This window comes from Myxine glutinosa, chromosome 3 (genome assembly GCF_964187855.1).
Source record: "Myxine glutinosa chromosome 3, kmMyxGlut1.1, whole genome shotgun sequence".
NCBI classification, from domain to species: domain Eukaryota; kingdom Metazoa; phylum Chordata; class Myxini; order Myxiniformes; family Myxinidae; genus Myxine; species Myxine glutinosa.
This window is the reverse complement of record NC_136263.1, coordinates 192,827,970-192,849,670: the sequence shown is the minus strand read 5'-3', so window position 1 is coordinate 192,849,670 and position 21,701 is coordinate 192,827,970. Positions and strand designations below refer to the sequence as shown.

The following is a 21,701-nucleotide window of genomic DNA, read 5'->3' as shown; positions in this document are numbered from 1 at the left end:
TTGAGGCAACTCACCAATTATCCGGTGGAGAGACCTGTGAATTCCGACATCACCACAAAAGGCCACCAGACTCATTTTGTTTCCTACGAGGAATATTGGAGGGTGTAACGTGTAATGAAACTTTTTTTTTGAAGATCTGCTTGGATGGTGTACCATGGTTTGGACGAACCGCCCATGGATGGTTCACATTGAACATCTGCGATGGTATTTTTTTTTTTGGCATTTTTGTCCTTTTCTACCTATAACCCGTAAGAACAATACCCATTGTTCCGTTGGTACAACACCCATTGATTTGATGGCCCAAAAGAACGGAAAGTGCAATATGATGTTGCTCATTGCCACCAGGAGACCATGCTGTTAGCAGCTGTTTTTTTTTTTTTTTTTTCCAGAAATGTGGAAAACCCCGAAGCAACAGCGCCAGCTTCTTTTTTTTTTTTTGGATACAAGATCGAGGCTCGTGAAAGAGCTCACATTAATCACACAAAAAGTCAAACCGACACAAACCGACATAAAACACAAAATAAGGGGAGCGGTAGACAAGGTGGGGAGAGAGGGGGAAGGACAAAAACACAACATTTGAGAGCAGGGACATCGGGAGAAATGTGGGAGGGGGAGGGCTTGGGGGGAGGTGGGAGAGGTATAAAACATATGAACACTGCAAGGACTTCAATGAAAGAAGTTGAAATTTCGAAAAAGTGTATCTGGGGTGAATTAGCGGGGGTAGAAAAGATCAAGGTTTTGGATGGGGGAGGATAAGAGATGGTGGTGAACAGCTGTTTTAAAGACCTGGAGGGTGGAGTGGGATTGAAGAGAGCGAGGGAGTTTGTTCCACAGGCGGGAGAAAAGGGGATTGAAAGAGTGAAGGTGAGCTTGGTGTGAGGCAGGAGCACCAGCCCAGAGGGGAGAGCAGTACTCCATTGAGCTGTGGATGAAAGCCTTGTATGTGGTGAGGAGCTCAGGTGTGCCAAGGAAGGACTTCGCACGACGGAGGATGCCCAGTCGGCGACTGGCTTTGGAGGCCAGATTTGAAATGTGGTTTTCCCAGGAAAGATCATGGCAGATAGTGAGACCCAAAAGCTTGAGCGACAGAACTTTTTGGAGAGGATTATTCAGAAAGTGGATGGGAGGGTTGTCCAGTCGGTCTTTCCGGAGAGACATAGTGAGAGTGTGAGATTTGTCAGGATTGAAAGACATGTTCCACTTGTTTGACCAGTCTGTGATTTTGTCCAGGTCTGCAGAGAGTGAGGAGGCTGCAGACTGCCGATCTGAGGGATGAGGAATGGAGCGGCAGAGTATGGGAAGGAGAGCAGCAAATATCCAATAGAACAGAGCTGCTGAAGCATGCGTCACAGGCATTTCCCTTCTGTGCAAACCAGGGCATTGCATTGTGTGCGGACTCAGACAAGATCAATACTCCAAGTATCGCAGGAGATATACTGTATATCCTTAGCCTTCTGAAACTGATCACAAAATATAATGCTGCTCCGAACAATCACCTGGGACAACATGAATTGTTGGACGCCATGGCTATAAACATACGAGATATCATTGGGCGAGGTGATCAAACAAGCGAAGAACCTCAGCATCGTGGTACATGAAGTGAGATCCTCCAACGAAGAGGACCTCGTGCTGCGTTTTCGTTTTGTGGATGTAGAAAGTTAAAAAAAATAATGAAGGGTTTGTCAAATTCCCCAAAATTTCAAGGGTTACTGGTGAGCGTGTTGCCAAAAACAAGAGAGTCCGGAATCAGGTTTTGTGCCTCCTCCCGCACTCCCACCCGCGGTTTGTGTTGTTTTTTTTTCACTTGCTTGATGACGAAGTGAAAGTGTGGAAAAAGATCCATTCGGGGAATTCCGGCGCAGGAGGGACCAGAAGAGGCTCAAAAAGGGCGCGCGCTCGAGGTTGCGCTGCAATTTCATTTTTTTTCTCAATCTCTCACCTGGATCTGCGCTGCGAACCCTCCAGATGCCTCAACTTGGTGAATACCTTGCTCTCTTCACATACTGTTCACGCTCTTCAGATATTCGTCACAGACCAAGCATGTTCCTCATGCTCTACATATACTATTCAGGCTCTTCACATGCTCTACACATACTCCACATGCTCCTCACATACACCTTGCATACTCTTAACCTACTCTTCACATGCTTTTACGTACTCTTCACATGCTTTTTACGTACTCTTCACATGCTCTACACATACTCCACATGCTCCTCACATACACCTTGTATACTCTTAACCTACTCTTCACATGCTTTTTACGTACTCTTCACATGCTCTTCATATGCTCTACACATACTCCACATGCTCCTCACATACACCTTGTATACTCTTAACGCATTCTTGACATGCTTTTTACGTACTCTTCACATGCTCTTCATATGCTCTACACATACTCCACATGCTCCTCACATACACCTTGCATACTCTTAACGCATTCTTGACATGCTTTTTACGTACTCTTCACATGCTCTTCATATGCTCTACACATACTCCACATGCTCCTCACATACACCTTGTATACTCCTAACCTACTCTTCACATGCTTTTACGTACTCTTCACATGCTTTTTACGTACTCTTCACATGCTCTACACATACTCCACATGCTCCTCACATACACCTTGTATACTCTTAACCTACTCTTCACATGCTTTTTACGTACTCTTCACATGCTCTTCATATGCTCTACACATACTCCACATGCTCCTCACATACACCTTGTATACTCTTAACCTACTCTTCACATGCTTTTTACGTACTCTTCACATGCTCTTCATATGCTCTACACATACTCCACATGCTCCTCACATACACCTTGTATACTCTTAACCTACTCTTCACATGCTTTTTACGTACTCTTCACATGCTCTTCATATGCTCTACACATACTCCACATGCTCCTCACATACACCTTGTATACTCTTAACCTACTCTTCACATGCTTTTTACGTACTCTTCACATGCTCTTCACACACTCCACATGCTCCTCGCATACTCCTTGCATACTCTTCACGTATTCCTTGCATGCTCTTCACATGTAACTAGGCATGCTCTTCACATGTTCCTTGAATGCTCTTCATGGTCTCCTAGCATACTCTTCACATACTCCTTGCATACTCTTCACGTATTCCTTGCATACTCTTCACGTACTCCTTGCATACTCTTCACTTATGCCTTGCATACTCTTCACGTACTCCTTGCATACTCTTCACTTATGCCTTGCATACTCTTCACGTACTCCTTGCATACTCTTCACTTATTCCTTGCATGCTCTTCATGGATTCCTTGCATACTCATCACTTACTCCGTGCATGCTCTTCATGGATTCCTTGCATACTCTTCACTTACTCCTTGCATACTCTTCACGTATTCCTTGCATACTCTTCACGTATTCCTTGCATACTCTTCACGTATTCCTTGCATACTCTTCACGTATTCCTTGCATGCTCTTCACGTATTCCTTGCATACTCTTCACGTATTCCTTGCATACTCTTCACGTATTCCTTGCATACTCTTCACGTATTCCTTGCATACTCTTCACGTATTCCTTGCATACTCTTCACGTATTCCTTGCATACTCTTCACGTATTCCTTGCATACTCTTCACGTATTCCTTGCATACTCTTCACGTATTCCTTGCATACTCTTCACGTACTTCTTGCATGCTCTTCACGTATTCCTTGCAAACGCTTCACATACTCCTTGCATGCTCTTCACATGTTCCTTGCATGCTCTTCATGGTCTCCTAGCATACTCTTCACGTACTCCTTGCATACTCTTCAGGTGTTCCTTGCAAACGCTTCACATACTCCTTGCATGCTCTTCACGTATTCCTTGCATACTCTTCACGTATTCCTTGCATACTCTTCACGTATTCCTTGCATACTCTTCACATATTCCTTGCATATTCTTCACATATTCCTTGCATATTCTTCACATATTCCTTGCATATTCTTCACATATTCCTTGCATACTCTTCACATATTCCTTGCAAACGCTTCACATACTCCTTGCATACTCTTCACGTATTCCTTGCATACTCTTCACGTATTCCTTGCATACTCTTCACGTATTCCTTGCATACTCTTCACGTATTCCTTGCATGCTCTTCACGTATTCCTTGCATACTCTTCACGTATTCCTTGCATACTCTTCACGTATTCCTTGCATACTCTTCACATATTCCTTGCATATTCTTCACATATTCCTTGCATATTCTTCACATATTCCTTGCATATTCTTCACATATTCCTTGCATACTCTTCACATATTCCTTGCAAACGCTTCACATACTCCTTGCATACTCTTCACGTATTCCTTGCATACTCTTCACATATTCCTTGCATATTCTTCACGTACTCCTTGCAAACGCTTCACGTATTCCTTGCATACTCTTCACATATTCCTTGCATATTCTTCACGTACTCCTTGCATACTCTTCACGTATTCCTTGCATACTCTTCACGTATTCCTTGCATACTCTTCACATATTCCTTGCATATTCTTCACGTACTCCTTGCATACTCTTCACGTATTCCTTGCATACTCTTCACATATTCCTTGCATATTCTTCACATATTCCTTGCATATTCTTCACGTACTCCTTGCATACTCTTCACGTATTCCTTGCATATTCTTCACATATTCCTTGCATATTCTTCACATATTCCTTGCATACTCTTCACATATTCCTTGCAAACGCTTCACATACTCCTTGCATACTCTTCACGTATTCCTTGCATACTCTTCACATATTCCTTGCATATTCTTCACGTACTCCTTGCAAACGCTTCACGTATTCCTTGCATACTCTTCACATATTCCTTGCATATTCTTCACGTACTCCTTGCATACTCTTCACGTATTCCTTGCATACTCTTCACATATTCCTTGCATATTCTTCACATATTCCTTGCATATTCTTCACGTATTCCTTGCATACTCTTCACGTATTCCTTGCATGCTCTTCACGTATTCCTTGCATACTCTTCACGTATTCCTTGCATACTCTTCACGTACTCCTTGCATACTCTTCACGTATTCCTTGCATACTCTTCACATATTCCTTGCATATTCTTCACGTACTCCTTGCATACTCTTCACGTATTCCTTGCATACTCTTCACATATTCCTTGCATATTCTTCACATATTCCTTGCATATTCTTCACATATTCCTTGCATATTCTTCACATATTCCTTGCATACTCTTCACATATTCCTTGCAAACGCTTCACATACTCCTTGCATACTCTTCACGTATTCCTTGCATACTCTTCACATATTCCTTGCATACTCTTCACGTACTCCTTGCATACTCTTCACGTATTCCTTGCATACTCTTCACATATTCCTTGCAAACGCTTCACGTACTCCTTGCATACTCTTCCCGTATTCCTTGCATGCTCTTCACGTATTCCTTGCATACTCTTCACATACTCCTTGCATGCTCTTTTTGCATACTCTTCCCGTATTCCTTGCATGCTCTTCACGTATTCCTTGCGTACTCTTCACATACTACTTGCATGCTCTTTTTGCATACTCTTCACATACTCCTTGCAAACGCTTCACATACTCCTTGCATACTCTTCACGTATTCCTTGCATACTCTTCACATATTCCTTGCATATTCTTCACGTACTCCTTGCATACTCTTCACGTATTCCTTGCATGCTCTTCACATATTCCTTGCAAACGCTTCACGTACTCCTTGCATACTCTTCCCGTATTCCTTGCATGCTCTTCACGTATTCCTTGCATACTCTTCACATACTCCTTGCATGCTCTTTTTGCATACTCTTCCCGTATTCCTTGCATGCTCTTCACGTATTCCTTGCGTACTCTTCACATACTACTTGCATGCTCTTTTTGCATACTCTTCACATACTCCTTGCAAACGCTTCACATACTCCTTGCATACTCTTCACGTATTCCTTGCATACTCTTCACATATTCCTTGCATATTCTTCACGTACTCCTTGCATACTCTTCACGTATTCCTTGCATGCTCTTCACATATTCCTTGCAAAGGCTTCACGTACTCCTTGCATACTCTTCACGTATTCCTTGCATGCTCTTCACATATTCCTTGCAAACGCTTCACGTATTCCTTGCATACTCTTCACGTATTCCTTGCATACTCTTCACATACTCCTTGCATGCTCTTTTTGCATACTCTTCACATACTCCTTGCATGCTCTTTTTGCATACTCTTCACGTATTCCTTGCATGCTCTTCACGTATTCTTGCATGCTGCACACTATCCTCTTCTTTACTCTCAAGATATGCCATCACACTCCCCGCCTAGGAGTGGGGGTGGTAGAAGCAATGAGAGGGAGGAGGACGAGCGAGAGGGGTAGGGAGTCAGAGTGTTAGGTAGGAGTGGGAGTGGTAGGGGTAAGGAGTGGGAGGAAGGGTGGTGTTAGGGGTACATTGGGGGAAGGTGGTGGAGGATCTCTTATTAACTGCAGTAATATATTGCTCGTTTTGAAGGTTATTTATTTAAAACCGTTTGTATTATTGTTTTTCTAAAAACCCTGTATTTCACACCCGTTTCTTCTTATTTTCCTTCTTTTGGCAGTGACATCATTTGTGCTGTTTGTTGTCCTCGCTGGCATTGAAGTCTCCTCCAGTGGCCAGCACCCCAAGAGCCTGCTTGACAATATCCTGATTTGCCAGGACTATTTACATCATGAGAAGTATTCTGACGCTATGGTAAGAAATTGAAAGGTAGATCCTTCAAGCGAACTTTACTGGAGTGTTTGGCTTCCGAGGACTAGATGATGCCCTGTTTATGATTGCGATAGAATTGTGGACAGTATGACTGTAAAATACAATGCTGATTAATGGACGAACAAGAACATTGATCACAGGCCATCGTGAAGTCTATTATAATGGGATATCGAAGTTTCCTTGATAACAGAGGAGGTTGTCTGGGATTTGAGAGACAAAGAATTGCCAGGATGGGAGGGCGTCTTGCCTCCGCCTTACTCTATGTACACGAGACGAACATGAAGTGTAAATGGTGGAGAGGTACTGGACGTGAACGTTTATTTTTGTGTACTAAGTACGGGTTTAGTATCTTCCGCATGTAAGACTCATTCTATATCATTGATGCTCTTTGACCCCAGACTGGATGCTAACAGATCATTCCACCTTTTCAGGATATCAATTTCCCGAAAGATTACAAAATGAATGTGATTCCACTTCGGAAATTACGAGATGAAAAGAAGAATGTAAATATCACATCAATAATCATCACCATACAATACTGATTAATCATTTGTTTAATTGATTAATTATCACCATGCAATACTGATTATTCATTTGTTTCATTGATTAATCATCACCATGCAATACTGATTATTCATTTGTTTCATTGATTAATTATCACCATACAATACTGATTATTCATTTGTTTCATTGATTAATCATCACCATGCAATACTGATTATTCATTTGTTTCATTGATTAATTATCACCATACAATACTGATTATTCATTTGTTTCATTGATTGATCATCACCATGTAATACTGATTAATCATTTGTTAAATTGACTGATCATCACCATGCAAAACTGATTATTCATTTGTTAAATCAATTAATCATCACCATGCAAAACTGATTATTCATTTGTTTAATTGATTAATCATCACCATACAATACTGATTATTCATTTGTTAAATCAATTAATCATCACCATGTAATACTGATTAATCATTTGTTAAATTGACTGATCATCACCATGCAAAACTGATTATTCATTTGTTAAATCAATTAATCATCACCATGCAATACTGATTATTCATTTGTTTAATTGATTAATCATCACCATACAATACTGATTATTCATTTGTTTCATTGATTGATCATCACCATGTAATACTGATTAATCATTTGTTAAATTGACTGATCATCACCATGCAAAACTGATTATTCATTTGTTAAATCAATTAATCATCACCATGCAAAACTGATTATTCATTTGTTAAATCAATTAATCATCACCATGCAAAACTGATTATTCATTTGTTTAATTGATTGATCATCACCATGCAAAACTGATTATTCATTTGTTAAATCAATTAATCATCACCATGCAAAACTGATTATTCATTTGTTTAATTGATTGATCATCACCAGGCAAAACTGATTATTCATTTGTTTCATTGATTAATCATCACCATGCAATACTGATTATCCATTTGTTTAATTGATTGATCATCACCATACAATACTGATTAATCATTTGTTTAATTGATTAATCATCACCATGCAATACTGATTATTCATTTGTTTAATTGATTAATCATCACCATGCAATACTGATGAATCATTTGTTTAATTGATTAATCATCACCATGTAATACTGATTAATCATTTGTTAAATTGATTGATCATCACCATGCAAAACTGATTATTCATTTGTTAAATCAATTAATCATCAGTCATCACCATGCAAAACTGATTATTCATTTGTTTAATTGATTGATCATCACCATGCAAAACTGATTATTCATTTGTTAAATCAATTAATCATCACCATGCAAAACTGATTATTCATTTGTTTAATTGATTGATCATCACCAGGCAAAACTGATTATTCATTTGTTTAATTGATTAATCATCACCATGCAAAACTGATTATTCATTTGTTTAATTGATTGATCATCACCATGCAATACTGATTATTCATTTGTTTAATTGATTGATCATCACCATGCAATACTGATTATTCATTTGTTTAATTGATTAATCATCACCATGCAAAACTGATTATTCATTTGTTTAATTGATTGAGCATCACCATGCAATACTGATTATTCATTTGTTTAATTGATTGATCATCACCATGCAATACTGATTATTCATTTGTTTAATTGATTGATCATCACCATGCAATACTGATTATTCATTTGTTTAATTGATTAATTATCACCATGCAAAACTGATTATTCATTTGTTTAATTGATTGATCATCACCATGCAAAACTGATTATTCATTTGTTTAATTGATTGAGCATCACCATGCAATACTGATTATTCATTTGTTTAATTGATTGATCATCACCATGCAATACTGATTATTCATTTGTTTAATTGATTGATCATCACCATGCAATACTGATTATTCATTTGTTTAATTGATTAATTATCACCATGCAAAACTGATTATTCATTTGTTTAATTGATTGATCATCACCATGCAATACTGATTATTCATTTGTTTAATTGATTGATCATCACCATACAATACTGATTAATCATTTGTTAAATCAATTAATCATCACCATGCAAAACTGATTATTCATTTGTTTAATTGATTGATCATCACCATGCAATACTGATTATTCATTTGTTTAATTGATTGATCATCACCATGCAATACTGATTATTCATTTGTTTAATTGATTAATCATCACCATGCAAAACTGATTATTCATTTGTTTAATTGATTGATCATCACCATACAATACTGATTAATCATTTGTTAAATCAATTAATCATCACCATGTAATACTGATTAATCATTTATTTAATTGATTAATTATCACCATACAATACTGATTATTCATTTGTTTAATTGATTGATCATCACCATGTAATACTGATGAATCATTTGTTTAATTGATTAGTCATCACCATGCAAAACTGATTATTCATTTGTTTAATTGATTAATCATCACCATACAATACTGATTAATCATTTGTTTAATTGATTAATCATCACCATACAATACTGATTAATCATTTGTTTAATTGATTGATCATCACCATGTAATACTGATTAATCATTTGTTTAATTGATTAATCATCACCATACAATACTGATTAATCATTTGTTTAATTGATTAATCATCACCATACAATACTGATTAATCATTTGTTTAATTGATTAATCATCACCATACAAAACTGATTATTCATTTGTTTAATTGATTAATCATCACCATACAATACTGATTATTCATTTGTTTCATTGATTAATCATCACCATGCAATACTGATTATTCATTTGTTTCATTGATTAATTATCACCATACAATACTGATTATTCATTTGTTTAATTGATTGATCATCACCATGCAATACTGATTATTCATTTGTTTAATTGATTGATCATCACCATGCAATACTGATTATTCATTTGTTTAATTGATTAATTATCACCATGCAAAACTGATTATTCATTTGTTAAATCAATTAATCATCACCATGTAATACTGATTATTCATTTGTTTAATTGACTGATCATCACCATACAATACTGATTAATCATTTGTTAAATCAATTAATCATCACCATGCAAAACTGATTATTCATTTGTTTAATTGATTGATCATCACCATGCAATACTGATTATTCATTTGTTTAATTGATTGATCATCACCATGCAATACTGATTATTCATTTGTTTAATTGATTAATCATCACCTTGCAAAACTGATTATTCATTTGTTTAATTGATTGATCATCACCATACAATACTGATTAATCATTTGTTAAATCAATTAATCATCACCATGTAATACTGATTAATCATTTATTTAATTGATTAATTATCACCATACAATACTGATTATTCATTTGTTTAATTGATTGATCATCACCATGTAATACTGATGAATCATTTGTTTAATTGATTAATCATCACCATGCAAAACTGATTATTCATTTGTTTAATTGATTAATCATCACCATACAATACTGATTAATCATTTGTTTAATTGATTAATCATCACCATACAATACTGATTAATCATTTGTTTAATTGATTGATCATCACCATGTAATACTGATTAATCATTTGTTTAATTGATTAATCATCACCATACAATACTGATTAATCATTTGTTTAATTGATTAATCATCACCATACAATACTGATTAATCATTTGTTTAATTGATTAATCATCACCATACAAAACTGATTATTCATTTGTTTAATTGATTAATCATCACCATACAATACTGATTATTCATTTGTTTCATTGATTAATCATCACCATGCAATACTGATTATTCATTTGTTTCATTGATTAATTATAACCATACAATACTGAATATTTATTTGTTTAATTGATTAATCATCACCATACAATACTGATTATTCATTTGTTTGATTAGTCATTAAAATATAACTGATTAATCATTTGTTTGCATGGATCGGACACCACACTGCATGGATCGGACACCACAATGCAAGGATCGGGCACCACACTGCATGGATCGGACACCACACTGCATAGATCGGGCACCACACTGCATGCATCGGACACCACACTGCATGGATCGGACACCACACTGCATGGATCGGACACCACACTGCATGGATCGGACACCACACTGAATGGATCGGACACCACACTGCATGGATCGGACACCACGCTGCATGGATCGGACACCACACTGCATGGATCGGACACGACACTGCATGGATCGGACACGACACTGCATGGATCGGACACGACAATGCATGGATCGGACACGAAAATACATGGATCGGACATGACAATGCATGGATCGGACACGACAATGCATGGATCGGACACCACAATGCATAGATCGGACACGACAATGCATGGATCGGACACGACAATGCATGCATCGGACACCACAGTGCATGGATCGGACACCACAATGCATGGATCGGTCACCACAATGCATGGATCGGGCACCACACTGCATAGGTCGGACACCACACTGCATTGATCGGACACCACACTGCATGGAACGCACATCACACTGCATGGAACGCACACCACACTGCATGGAGCAGATATTGGACGTCATGGCTTCGACAGTACATCCCCGACATTCTTAAAACAAAGTTTATATAAATTGTAAACTTTGAAACGATGGTGAAAGTCGAGTCGTGGGTTCATTATAACGTTGTCATAAATAATGTCCTAACTTTGAGATACACTCGCCTTCTGTGGAGCTAAGTGGCGTATCACTTTGTTAACACGAGACCATTTATCTTCAGGCGATCATTTGCAATGTGGTTTTGTCGATGCATGAACGCCAAGAGAATCTGTATCATCTGCTTGGACAACTCCATGAGAAACATCCCGTGTACAGTTTCATCCAAACCTCGACAAATTCTCTACATAACGTGCTACGTCATCTGAAGCTGGTAAGGTCCCTCCCATCCATCCGATGTGCTGCACCGACACGTACAGATCATTTCAATAAATAATGGCAAACAAAGTTGGTCTACATTGAATGTATGAGAGAAGGTATCGTTTTATTGCACTATTGAGGTGTTATCATTCGGTACTGTAAGATTTCAAATACAATCTGTTATTAATCACATTGTAGTTAAAGAAGTACGATACTGCTCATTGCAGTGTTGATTGCAATAATATTTCATAGATTCTTATTGCAATTTAAAAAAAATTTCAACAAGAGATTCAAAGCAATTGTCTTATATACAAAGTTTTTGATTTTGTTGAATTAATCTACTTCTACTGTGAACCGAATATTTTGAGGATGGCAAATGCAGGAAGCACAAACATATAGTTGGCCATGTGTGAAAACTGGATCATGCAGGTACACTCCAACTATTTGCAAAGATTGATCTTGAGCCTTATTACTTGTGAAAATTGAAGATTTTTCAAGTATATTGGTTGGTCTTGTGCGTTATTTTTCCGGCAAGGATGTTGGTTGGTTGGTTTGTCTGTCTGTCTGTCTGTCTGTTTGTGCGCAGTACTACATCTGCAGCGTTGCACATAGAATCGCCAAACTTTACACACATATTTGTCTTGACTTGGAATAGACTGTGCCCAATTTTTAACTCTCTCGGCCCAAGGCCTCCATTATGACGTCATAATTCGATAATTCGACAAGTACAAAACTTCATCCAATCAAGATGAAATTTCTTCAGCGCCATGTCGGCATAAACTGGTGGAGAAAAAATAATAATGATGACGTCATCAGTCACGTGGTTCGGCCGCCATCTTGGGAAAACCAAAAAACTTGATCCAAAATGGCCGATTTTTAAAAAAGTACATTCCGGCAAGTCCTTGGTCTGACCGATTTTTCGTCTGTCTGTCTGTTTGTCTGTCTGTCTGTTTGTGCGCAGTACGACGTCTACATCGTTGCACATAGCATTGCCCTACTTTACACACATATTTGCCTTGCCCTGGAATAGACTGTGCCCAATTTTTAACTCTCTTGGCCCAATGTCAAGCTCAAGGTCACCCAAAACGTTTGAATTGAACATCAAATTGAAGCCCCGCCCTGAGGGCGGGTACCGTTGCTGGTAATATATAATGGCGATACAACAATTTTTACCGCTTTGCTTTGAAGAACGGGAATTAAGGGGGAGGAGCGTGTTAATATGTCTGGTTGAAGGCTTTGGGTGTTGAGGGGGCTTGAAGCCAGATTTTAATCTTAAAGCCGCCATGTTGGTGGTCGCCGTCACTGCAATGCGAAGCGAAACACGCCTCAGAGCTGTCACATTCGCAATCGCTCTGTTGTATGTCCTCCCGATACGTGTTTCCTTCATTGTAAAAACTACAAAGTCAACAGTTAAAAGGATTTTGAGCCGATAGGTGTTACGGCCTTGGCAAGATCGATGGAGACAGCGATCTGTTAGCTTATACACTGCCCAAATAGCTATGTGGAATTCTCTCATGTAGGGATTAAACCCACGTCGTTTGAACTTTGGCAGAGGTCATTATTTAATTTTAATGATGTTTATATACGAATCAAAAAGAAGATAATTGGTTTTGGGTCGTCCTTTCCGCATATCTCGTAGGATTGTGCATTGGAGAGACGACCGTGATGGCGGGGAGTGGTTGGCAAATCAAAAAAAAAAAAAAAGTACATTCCGGCAAGTCCTCGGTCTCTCACCGATTTTTAATCTGTTTGTCTGTCTGTTTGTCTGTCTGTTTGTGCGCAGTGCTACGTCTACACCGTTGCACATAGAATCGCCAAACTTTACACACATATTTGTCTTGCCCTGGAATAGACTGTGCCAAATTTTAACTCTCTTGGCCCAAGGCCTCCATTATTACGTCATAATTCGATAATTCGACAAGTACAAAACTTTATCCAATCAAGATGCAATTTCTTGAGCGACATGTCGCCATAAACTGGTGGAGAAAAAAAATAAATGATGACGTCATCGGTCACGTGGTTCGGTCGCCATCTTGGAAAAACTGAAAAACTTTGCACCTCCATATCTCCGAAAGTGCTGAATAGAAAAAAAATTGAGACATGGCACATTGTAAAGAACTCTCCATGGGGAATAAAACATGTTAATGATGATGTAATAGGTGCCACCATTATGACGTCATAATTCGACAAGTACCAAACTTCATCCAATCAAGATAAAATTTCTTGAGCATAATCTAGGAATAAATTAGTTTAGAAAACAAATAATGATGACGTCATCGGTCACGTGGTTCGGCCGCCCTATTTGTCCAAAATGGCCGATTTAAAAAAAGTACATTCCGGCAAGTCCTCGGTCTCTGACCGATTTTTCATCTGTTTGTCTGTCTGTTTGTCTGTCTGTTTGTGCGCAATACTACGTCTACACCGTTGCACATAGAATCGCCAAACTTTACACACATATTTGTCTTGCCCTGGAATAGACTGTGCCAAATTTTAACTCTCTTGGCCCAAGGCCTCCATTATTACGTCATAATTCGATAATTCGACAAGTACAAAACTTTATCCAATCAAGATGCAATTTCTTGAGCGACATGTCGCCATAAACTGGTGGAGAAAAAAAATAAATGATGACGTCATCGGTCACGTGGTTCGGTCGCCATCTTGGAAAAACTGAAAAACTTTGCACCTCCATATCTCCGAAAGTGCTGAGACATGGCACATTGTAAAGAACTCTCCATGGGGAATAAAACATGTTAATGATGATGTAATAGGTGCCACCATTATGACGTCATAATTCGACAAGTACCAAACTTCATCCAATCAAGATAAAATTTCTTGAGCATAATCTAGGAATAAATTAGTTTAGAAAACAAATAATGATGACGTCATCGGTCACGTGGTTCGGCCGCCCTATTTGTCCAAAATGGCCGATTTAAAAAAAGTACATTCCGGCAAGTCCTCGGTCTCTGACCGATTTTTCATCTGTTTGTCTGTCTGTTTGTCTGTCTGTTTGTGCGCAATACTACGTCTACACCGTTGCACATAGAATCGCCATACTTTACACACATATTTGTCTTGCCCTGGAATAGACTGTGCCCAATTTTTAACTCTCTCGGCCCAAGGCCTCCATTATGACGTCATAATTCGATAATTCGACAAATGCAAAACTTCATCCAATCAAGATGCAATTTCTTGAGTGCCATGTCGGCATAAACTGGTGGAGAACAAAAATAATGATGACGTCATCGGTCACGTGGTTCGGCCGCCATCTTGGAAAAAACGAAAAAATTTGCACCTCTATAGCTCCGAAAGTGCTGAATAGAAAAAATTGAGACATGGCTCATTGTGAAGAACTCTCCATGGGGAATAAAATATGTTAATGATGATGTCATATGTGCCTCCATTATGACGTCTTAATTCGACAAGTACACAACTTCATCCAATAAAGATGAAATTTCTTGAGCATAATCTAGTTGCCCTGGAATACAGGGTGCCCAATTTTTAACTCTCCAGGCCCAAGGCCTCCATTATGATGTCATAATTTGACAAGTACAAAACTTCATCCAATCAAGATGCAATTTCTTGAGCACCATGTCGGCATAAACTGGTGGAGAAAAAAAAAATGATGACGTCATCGGTCACGTGGTTCGGCCGCCATCTTGGAAAAGTCCAAAAAATTTGCACCTCTATATCTCCGAAAGTGCTGAATAGAAAAAATTGAGACATGGCTCATTGTAAAGAACTCTCCATGGGGAATAAAATATATTAATGATGATGTCATAGGTGCCTCCATTATGACGTCATAATTCGACAAGTACAAAACTTCATCCAATCAAGATGCAATTTCTTGAGCGACATGTCGGCATAAACTGGTGGAGAAAAAATATATAATGATGACATCACCGGTCACGTGGTTCGGCCGCCATCTTGGAAAAACCGAAAAACTTTGCATCTCTATATCTCCGAAAGTGCTGAATAGAAAGAATTGAGACATGGCTCATTGTAAAGAACTCTCCATGGTGAATAAATTATGGTAATGATGGTCATAGGTGCCTCCATTATGACGTCATAATTCGACAAGTACAAAACTTCATCCGATCAAGATGAAATTTCTTGAGCATAATCTCGGAATAAATTAGCTTGGAAAACAAATAATGATGACATCATCGGTCACGTGGTTCGGCCGCCATATTTGTCCAACATGGCCGATTTAAAAAAAGTACATTCCGGCAAGTCCTCGGTCTCTGACCGATTTTTCATGTGTTGTCTGTCTGTTTGTCTGTCTGTTTGTGCGCAGTACTACGTCTACACCATTGCACATAGAATCTCCATACTTTACACACATATTTGTCTTGCCCTGGAATAGACTGTGCCCAATTTTTTACTCTCTCGGCCCAAGGCCTCCATTATGACGTCATAATTCGATAATTTGACAAGTACAAAACTTCATCCAATCAAGATGCAATTTCTTGAGCGCCATGTCCGCATAAACTGGTGGAGATCAAAAATAATGATGACGTCATCGGTCACGTGGTTCGGCCGCCATCTTGGAAAAAACGAAAAACTTTGCACCTGTATAGCTCCGAAAGCGCTGAATAGAAAAAATTGAGACATGGCTCATTGTAAAGAACTCTCCATGGGGAATAAAATATGTTAATGATGATGTCATAGGTGCCTCCATTATGACGTCATAATTCGACAAGTACAAAACTTCATCCAATCAAGATGCAATTTCTTGAGCGACATGACGGCATAAACTGGTGGAGAAAAAAAAATAATGATGACGTCATCAGTCACGTGGTTCGTTCGCCATATTGGAAAAACCGCTCTCCCTACCTTCAACAGCTCCTACACCTTCAACAGCTCTCCTTACCTCTTCCTCCTCTTCCACATCTTACCATCCTTATATAGCTCCTATGCTACAATTTTGTGTCAATGGGACCAATGGTTGCTGAGAAAATGAATTTTAAAAATGCAGACACGCATGTACTCTTACGCCATTCTTACGCAACCGAATGCCTAACCCTGCTTTTCACTTCGCGAGCGCAGGGTAATAAAAAAATAACCCAGTTTACCTACATGAAGCAAAAACATGCCGACTGCTTATGTGCATATATAATATATCATGATTATATAGCTCAGATAATTCAAATTGTGAATATGAGACTTCTGAAGACTTCTTAGGCTTACCAGAAAACCAACATGGCGAAAGTATGATTTTTTTTTCTGATTCAAATTGTGGGTGGAGTCAAGCCAAAACTCCAGCCAATGGGTTTAAAGGCTTCATACACGCACAGATTCATTACGTTTTTAAGGTAAAGGAGATGTAATCTGAACCATTCTGAAGCTACAGATAAATACATGTAAATGAACACCTGCTATCTGTGTCCAACAGGATGGTGATTATGCTGTGACCGGGATGCGTGAAGGCCTTGAGAAGAAAACGCCATTATTATTGATCATTGAGCTGCGAAAGATTATCAACACTCTGGCAGCAAGCATGAAACTAATCAACTTAGACGAGTGGAATTGTTCCGATCACAGTCAATTCCACAATTCTGTCTCGGTATTGCCTACTTCAGTCGACGCTCAGCCGGCAACCGCTCCGACTACACCAACAACGGCACCAACAACAACATATTCATCTCCACAGACATCAGCAGCTGCTCCACACCCTCAATCTACCGTCAGTTCCGTGACCGAGCCGTTTTACATCCATGTCGATGCAGACACAACAGCAACAGCGACGCCTAACAGCGATGCTGATGCGCACCACACTTTCTCAGAATACGCAGCATCGACCACGAACAAAGATGGGCACGCAGCTTCCACTCCTGCCTCCGAAGGTTCCGTTGGGAATACCATTGAGGAAACGACGAAAGATGCGGACGAGGTTCCCTCTACCATGGTTTCCATTACCTTCGCAGAGAAAAAAAGGAGTTTAAAGTTATGTCCAACGAAGAAAACGATACCCACACACCATAGGATTGGCAAACGAGCCACACGCAAGCAGAGCCTTGGAGTTGGTGCGGCCCAGACTCCCCAAGGAAATCCTCAAGGATTCACGTCGACGGCTCATCGGCTGCGCCTCGCATCCTGGGGACTCGTCTTCGTTCTCCTCTCGTCCGTTCTCTCAAACTTAGCATGAGATTCCCGACGTTTCCTTTTCCTCTCAGTATTATTTTGCGGACATTGAAAAAACGCATCGACAAGGAAATGCCAGGAAACTTGGACACGAGTTCACAGTTACTTGTGTCCTCCAATTTTGCACGTGTGGTTGATCTTTAGTATTCGAAGTGGGAAGTCTCAATTCTCTCCTATTGCTTAAAAACTCCGAAGATGTGTATCAGAAGGTAGAACAAGGCCCTTGACATCGGGTCCTAAGTAATATTATTGGTTTCATTTTTTCGTGGTTTACCTTTCATCGACCGAGTTGTGATGTTATCAAGTTCTAGTACAAAACGTTTTCAGTTGTTCCGTGTCATAAAACTTACTCGAAGGACTCTCTTAAGGAAGGTAATCCGGCTGTCGGTTTCATTGCTTTGTAGATGACGTATGAGTGTCGATTTTTGTCCAGGTGTTCATGCAGGTACCAGGAAGTTCCGAGTTTAGTTCCCTTTCGGGTTGCCAATTCCTCTATTAGTGGGACACCGGGTGAAGCACAGAGAGATTCGGGTCGTTAGATTTGTTCAGACGAAACCTCGCACCTTTATTAAGGTACTCGTGCGTCTTTCATTTGTAATATTATTATCGTGAGGACGAGGCGTAAAGCCCCTGTCACACCTTGACGATTTAGCCAGCGTATGCCGACGTATCAAAATTGAGTGCTGGTGTGAGTCATACGCTGGCATACGTCGACAAATTTTGTGCATGCACGAAATTTGTCGACGAGCTCGGCGTACTACGACGTATGCCAGCGTGCTTCAGCGTGCTCTTAACGTAGCCAAATTTTTCATACGTCGGCATACGCTGGCTAAAACGTCAAGGTGTGACAGCGGCTTAAGCACCGACATTCGTGCACTACGGAGGAATTTCATTTACTTGAGCGACTTTTCTCCACTTGTTTTTCAGGTGTTGGGTGCATAGGAAAATTGTCTTGCGCCCGTGTTTTTAGCATCGCAGGTCTGCAAGAGCTCCGCAAGGTTGTTGTTGTTGTTGTTGTCGTGGTGGTTCTTGTTGGGGGTCGATAATTGAAATTTGCGCACATTGGTCGGGCAGCTGCAGTACCCCGCCCACATTTGTCGCTTGACTCCACCCACCATGGCACCAAACGAAATAATATGGCCGCCATCTTGCTTTTCTAGTGGGCCTAGGATATCAGGTCTATAGGCCTCTGCTGATTATAGGCCTACACTGCCTGCGTTTGGTGCGTTAGATCTCCATTGGCTTTGTTTGGGTGGAGTGTTCCTTGGAATGGGGGGCAGGGGTGGGTGAATGGAGGGGGAGAAACCAGACCCAGCTGTCCGTCAGACTCGTAATTGATATTGAACCAAACCATGAAGACCTTGAACAGCAAGGATGAGGGAGGGAGTTGAATTGATAGAGGAGACGAAATATATATATATATTGTGTCGCAGGTTGTGACCACAATGCGGTCATTGTTAAATTTTGTCCCGATTGTCTATTTCAAAAAATTTAATGAGACAAACACGTTTTCTTGGTTTATAGGAAAATGACAATCTCGTGTGATCTGTTGTTGTTACCACAAATTATCCACTGATGTCACGTGGTACGACATTGCCTCGTGACGTCATGTTGCTATCCCTATGTGTGTTGTTTGATGTAAATATGATTGTGCACAATATATTATAAAATAAATTATTTACTTTAATGTCCAAAACCATGTGCTGTTGCAGCACTTTAAAATAATTATCTAACCCGAAGGTCAGTTCCACAATGTGCATTAGTGACAGGTGTGAAGAAAGACCACTGGCCTATAGGAGAGAGCGGTGCTTCACAGACGACGGCCATTGTAGCCTATGGGAAGTTCAGTTTTACAAAGGAAAGACTTTGGCATTGTTAGAGAATTTCCATGGTCTGAGACTCACTCTGGAGCCCAGGTGTGATGTATGGTCTGCTCAGAAGCAGTGTTGGCTGGCTGATGGTGGGGCCCAGAATTTGAGATACTAAACCTATTCCAGTGGTTGATTGGTTTATTTTGACACTCCTTCCAGAGAGACATGGTGAGACCGAGATGGACCGATAATTAATGACGTGTGACGAGTGTGAGATCAGCAACGAATGTTTAACTTTGCAACTAAATAGCTTACACCAAAAGAGTATTAATTAACCCCGGTGGAGTCTCATGAGCCATATGACAGGGAATGGATGGAGCTCTCATGACAAGTCGTGAGTGTTTCGAAGGATGTGGTTAACCCAGGACAGGTCACCACATCATTGTCGGGTGGAGAATTTCCTCTTGGAAGCCTTGCTAAAATCGAACCCACAAAAGTGAGGACAAATCAATTACCCACTTTAGGCTTTACACACTCCACCACCCGACAAGGCGTTACCTACTTCACCACCCGACAAGGCTTTACCCACTCCACCACCCGACAAGGCTTTACACACTCCACCATCCGACAAGGCTTTACCCACTTCACCACCCGACAAGGCTTTACCCACTTCACCACCCGACAAGGCTTTACCCACTTCACCACCCGACAAGGCTTTACCCACTTCACCACCCGACAAGGCTTTACCCACTTCACCACCCGACAAGGCTTTATCCACTTCACCACCCGACAAGGCTTTACCCACTCCACCACCCGACAAGGCTTTACCTACTTCACCACCCGACAAGGCTTTACCTACTTCACCACCCAACTAGACTATACTCACTCCACCACCCAACTTTACTTTACACACTCCACCACCTAACAAGGCTTTACACACTCCACCAACCGACAAGGCTTTACACACTCCACCATCCGACAAGGCTTTACCCACTCCACCACCCGACAAGGCTTTACCCACTTCACCACCCGACAAGGCTTTACCCACTTCACCACCCGACAAGGCTTTACCCACTTCACCACCCGACAAGGCTTTATCCACTTCACCACCCGACAAGGCTTTATCCACTTCACCACCCGACAAGGCTTTACCCACTTCACCACCCGACAAGGCTTTACCCACTTCACCACCCGACAAGGCTTTACCCACTTCACCACCCGACAAGGCTTTATCCACTTCACCACCCGACAAGGCTTTATCCACTTCACCACCCGACAAGGCTTTATCCACTTCACCACCCGACAAGGCTTTACCCACTTCACCACCCGACAAGGCTTTACCCACTTCACCACCCGACAAGGCTTTACACACTTCACCACCCGACAAGGCTTTACCCACTCCACCACCCGACAAGGCTTTACCCACTTCACCACCCGACAAGGCTTTACCTACTTCACCACCCAACTAGACTATACTCACTCCACCACCCAACTTTACTTTACACACTCCACCACCTAACAAGGCTTTACACACTCCACCAACCGACAAGGCTTTACCCACTTCACCACCCGACAAGGCTTTACCCACTCCACCATCCGACAAGGCTTTACCCACTCCACCAC

The 21,701-nt window shown here is 40.3% G+C and overlaps 1 protein-coding gene across 1 annotated transcript; it reads left to right on the top strand.

The window, feature by feature from the left end:
* The first annotated feature begins 1,875 nt into the window (after positions 1-1,875).
* Positions 1,876-18,643, top strand: LOC137422928 (uncharacterized). The gene is made up of 5 exons (XM_068109603.2): positions 1,876-1,978; positions 6,582-6,715; positions 7,165-7,236; positions 11,990-12,139; positions 17,519-18,643. Exons 1-5 carry the CDS (start codon positions 1,966-1,968, stop codon positions 18,269-18,271), a joined length of 1,122 nt encoding a protein of 373 aa, XP_067965704.2. The 5' UTR covers positions 1,876-1,965; the 3' UTR covers positions 18,272-18,643.
* The last annotated feature ends 3,058 nt before the right edge of the window (positions 18,644-21,701 follow it).